Below are 4,919 nucleotides of genomic sequence, written 5' to 3'. Positions count from 1 at the left end.
AAACATGTTATGATCACTGGCGTCCTTACCTCCCTCATCTAATTTCACCTCTGCTTTTGAGCAAACATGTCTTCACCTGCACCTGTTCTAACTGCGTTGCTGAACCTGTTTGACCAAATTGTGTTGAGATCCATGAACTTAATTTGCTTTGAGAACTCTGTTAACTGTGTTAAGAGACACACCCTGAAGTGCCTCGGCTGGTCAAGGAGAATTAAAGGAATATTGTAACGATTCTGTGTTTTTGTTCTGCTGGTGTCCATATGGTTATGTGTATTTGTTGTATGTTACATTGTGATCTTTGTTGTTACGTGTATAAAGTTATGGGCTTCCCCTGTCTGACTCTGCTGACTCCCACTCACATGTGAGAGACCTGTCATGTGGGCGGGGGATCAGAGGAGCGGCAGGACAGGACTGGAAGAAGAGGAAGTTTGGGGAGCGTAACGGTTAGTTGGAGGTTTGGCGGGACTACATCTGTGGTGTGTTGGCGTCGTTACAATATATTTCTTGTTTCTTGTTTTTAATTTTCACTACATATAAAAAGCTGATTTTCAAGTTCCATCTGACAACATGTATTCTGCTTTTGACAGATTTTACACAAAGATGACTCAGACAAACATCAGTTATGTTACCAGCAAAGTCCCGGCCGTTGAACCGTGTTCCAGGGATGATGATAACAAAGTGGGAGCATATCTGTCTTACATTTACTACTTCATGTTTGTCTTCAGTGTTATCACCAACCTGCTGGTTCTGGTTATCATCCACCGGTGAGTAAACCGAGTCGTTAGAGCCTAGGAATTTAAATATGAAATAATCTGATTGTTATTAATTGTAGAAACCTCTAAGGAATTCACATTCACATGTAAAATCCAGAGTAATTTTTTTTAATGTCGTGGTTAAAAAATACCTATAATTTTTTTTCTCTCTGTGTGACCTTAAATCAGTTTTATGTCAGTTAGGGTTACCACATTTATTTCTAGCTGCTAAGTGATGGATTAAATTTACAGATTATCCAGCATTTTGGAAAATCTGTAAAAGTGAAAACTTTTATTTTCTTTTGGAATTCCTAACAATAAATAACAACAATCCAGTTTTGGAGTAGGAGTAGATGTTAACTTCTCTGGACAATACATGCTTTTCACTACGGTTGCTGCTTCCTCTTATGTTCTGTTCTGTGTGTTGCAGAGGCACAAAAAACTGTTAAAAATGTACAGATGAGTTGGTAATGACCGATAGGCTGGGATCCAAGACTGGGCATCACAGATACTGTCACCAAGCCAGCCTGAGTTAATAGCTTAGTCCTGCTGGAGTATTGATACAGAGAACTATCCTGAGTAGATCTGCACTTGCTAAGGGACCTGAGCTATCAGCAGCATTTTCAGCTGAAACGTTTCTAATAGCTTGGCTTGTAACACTACAAAAATACATCATTCCTTATGATAAAAGCCAAATTTGATGATTCCTGCAAACACCATTCTCCACAAATATGCTCTCCCAACCACAACTTGGCCTTCGATCGACTGCAGACTGCTTTGATAAAACTAACTGTAATATTTTGAAGCTGGTAGCCTAGGAATCATTTACTGTGTAATGTGGTATATCAAAACATGCACCTGTTTTGTCACTATGGAGAAACACCTTGATGTTAAAGGTATTAAAGGTTTAACATGTAATTATGTTTTTGCTGTCAACCTAAACAAAATTGAATTAAACCAACCTTCCCTCCAGGTTTGAGAAGCTGTACACTGTGGTCAACATCTTGCTGGTCAACCTGGTGGCGTCCTCCCTGATCTTAATGACCAGCCTTCCCTTCCAGGCCGTCTACATGCAGATCTCTGACTGGATTTTTGGCTCAGCTATGTGCAAGATCGTCTTCAGTGCCTATTACCTGGGTTTTTACAGTTCTGTTTTCTTTTTAACTCTGCTAACATTTGACCGTTACCTTGCTTTTGTACAGTTTATGCCAGTCGTACATGTAAGGAGTCGACGCAATGCTATCATATCTTGTGCAGTGGTGTGGGTGATCAGTGGTTTGGCTTGCATTAGGCCCATGATCCTCCATGGCACCTATAAGCATTTCGGCACTATGTTCTGTGAGGAGTTTGCTCACATTGATGGTTTGAATGTAGCGATGCTCAAAAGATCTGGGTTTTATATTCAGCTTTTTGTCTTCTTGATCCTCCCTCTGGCTATTATCATATTTTGTTATGCTAGGATTGTGGTCACCATCAAAAAGTCCCGATCAGCTTCTAAATTCCATGCAGTCAGGATGATATTTATGATCGTAGTGTTGTTCTTCATCTGCTGGATCCCTTTTAACATTGTAGAACTCCTGCATTATGAATTAGAGTCTCTTTTGAGCTGTGAAGCTAAAAAGAAACTCGGTTACGCTCTTCATGTCACCCGCAACATGGCGTACATTTACTTCTGCATCAGTCCAATGTTTTATACATTTGTAGGAAAAAAATTCCAGAACCATTTTAAACAGCTGCTGGTGAAATGTTTCCCAAGCTTACGGGATCATATTTCTTTTAACACAGACATTACAACAACACACATTTCAAGAACTGAACTCAGCCTTAAGAAGTGAGTTTATCTCTGTGAGTTTGTCGTCATTCACCCTGAGTCAAACCAAATTCAGTACCTTGAAATTACATTCATGCTTTTTAAACTTCAGGCCATCTTTTCATGCTACAACCACAACCCTCACTCTGACCTAATGTATTGTCATCATACTGAAAATTATTTGAGGATATTGATACTATGCTCATGAGTGTGATAGATTCAAGTATCGAGCAGCTAAACCTATAGATGTTGCCTTTTGAATCGTTTCATTCTGTTGTTTCAGTAGACCTTGAATTGGTATTTCTGTTCTGGTAAAGCTGAAAGGACACTCTTTACCTTAGGCGAGCCAGTGACAATTTTCTGGGTTTTTTTTTTTTTTTGCACAGTTCTGTATAATTTCCCAAGCTTGATGAGGGAGTTCAGTCATTTGATGGAGGTGTGTTGGACCAGGGATGTATTTCAAAGTTTGCTAGATGTTGATCATGGACTTGGGGCCCTCTGTTGCCATGTTCCCCATGTTACACACAGGAACATCCTTGAATCGGGTCTTTGGGAAGCTTACAGTCTGCTGTAACTCCTGTTCAAACCTGATGAAGACAACAAACTCCAGGCTAATTTTCAATAACTGCTGGAGTTAACATGCTTACTTTGTATCATACAGTAATGACTTCATTCATTAATATAATCTTATGAATCTTGGTGTTTTTGTTATCATGTGTTGCTTAGAGTGTTTTGTTAAGTGACAGCAAAGCAATCACAAAAAAATCTATTAGAAATCAGCAACAAAAAAAGCTTGAGCAGCAACAAACTGGTGTATCACATCTTGCTTACATACACACACACTTTATGTAATATCAGTGGTACAAATATCTGTTGCATCTGTATCATAATAAAATTCCCATTATATCACAAGTCTTTCAAGAAAAAGAGCTATTGTCTATTAAACAGACTTAAAAATATATTTGTCCGATGATCAGGATGTTTCTGTTTATGTTTTTTTCTGCCTACTGTGTTGAACAACTTGTAACATGGCATTGTATAGTCTGTTTATTTTTTATTTTTTTATTTTGGTATGCCGTGTATAACAAATGAACTTGTACATAAATCAAAAACTAGCCTGACATCACCTATTAATATGTAAATATATAATTTATGTTAATAATTTCATGTAGTTTTACTCTTGTAGATTAAATAAATGTCTTTAAAACATTCCTTTATCATGACTTGTTTTCTTTTTCATATTAACGTGGGGATTCCTGGAGAAAGTAACTTCTACTATTGTGTTGTTCAACTGCAGAAACTGAAAAGTAAACATTTTAAAGAAATTAGAGAAGATTTAAAAGTTTAGTGCATTTCTGTACATATTTATTTACGTCTTGTGAACTGATCACATTGACCTGCTTCACACCTCAGCTCCACCTGACAGCTTGCTCTGCCTCTGGTGAACAACCTATTTTGCTGCTTTTGCCTTGGTGTAGCAGAATACAGCCGTATTTATAAGGCTGTCACAAATATCCACTGTTATGACCTGAAACACTCTACAAAGTGTGTTTCACTCTTTGTTCTCCCTTGTATGTAGAAATGGGGTCCAAACAACCCCACACACGTAAAACTTGTATCATTTGCCTCAGTCCTTACACGCACAAGGGTTAAAGGCTTCGCTGCCTTTAATGATTTGTTGTGTTGGTTACTGTGACATGAAGTAGGGCCAAAGAACACACAGGAACTTGGAATGTTCCTGTCTGTAATAAAAAACAAAACTTACAGAACAGGTACAAGACAAACGGGGTACAAGGTGTGGAAAGAGTAATGTTAAGTGCAAAGAAACACCTTTAAAAACTGACAGAGGAACCAGATGAACTAATCAGAGGAGATGTGGAACAGCTGTGCCCGAGTGAGAGCATGGGAACTGAGGGAGGGAGACTAAGACTGTGTTCACACTGCAGCCTGAAGTGACCCAATTGTGATATATGTGACCTGTATGTGATTCCTAGTGTGGTATCCAATGAGCATCCAGGACTCACTAGCATCACCTAATGCTCTCACTTTTTGGTTACCTAGCAACAACCTGTTGAGTAACTTGAGTCAGAATGTGAAAATTGAAGTTTGTGTCAGTGAAGTGCATCATATCACCACTCCTGGTCCAACTCCACATCCAAACAGACTTATCTGCAGAAATTCTGCTTCTGTATTGCCATAATGCTGCATTTGTATTATTATGATGCTGTGACAATACTGCTGTTGTACTCTAAAAACAGAGAATACTCTAAAAAGTGTATTTGAAGGAATTAAGTTAAATGTTTTTGAACGTAATTGTGTCCTATGTCTGATGTCATGACGCAAGCTTCACCAGGGAC

At 38.5% G+C, this 4,919-nt stretch overlaps 1 protein-coding gene across 1 annotated transcript; it reads left to right on the top strand.

Moving 5' to 3' along the window:
• Positions 1-221: 221 nt before the first annotated feature.
• On the top strand, positions 222-3,771 carry LOC106908434 (C-C chemokine receptor type 3-like). The gene is made up of 3 exons (XM_014974527.2): positions 222-476; positions 588-764; positions 1,726-3,771. Exons 2-3 carry the CDS (start codon positions 601-603, stop codon positions 2,585-2,587), a joined length of 1,026 nt encoding a protein of 341 aa, XP_014830013.2. The 5' UTR covers positions 222-476; positions 588-600; the 3' UTR covers positions 2,588-3,771.
• The last annotated feature ends 1,148 nt before the right edge of the window (positions 3,772-4,919 follow it).

The sequence above is a fragment of the Poecilia mexicana genome, unplaced genomic scaffold (assembly GCF_051168715.1).
Source record: "Poecilia mexicana isolate PSO_F unplaced genomic scaffold, ASM5116871v1 scaffold_20, whole genome shotgun sequence".
In the NCBI taxonomy this organism is placed as follows: domain Eukaryota; kingdom Metazoa; phylum Chordata; class Actinopteri; order Cyprinodontiformes; family Poeciliidae; genus Poecilia; species Poecilia mexicana.
This window is presented reverse-complemented; position numbering and strand designations above follow the sequence as displayed.

What these genes read in the sequence shown, in the direction of transcription:
- LOC106908434 (XM_014974527.2), top strand. Translation starts at nt 601, where the DNA reads ATGACTCAGACAAACATCAGTTATGTTACCAGCAAAGTCCCGGCCGTT. An exon ending in GTTCTGGTTATCATCCACCG is followed by an intron (nt 765 to 1,725) that starts GTGAGTAAACCG and finishes CCTTCCCTCCAG; the next exon opens with GTTTGAGAAGCTGTACACTG.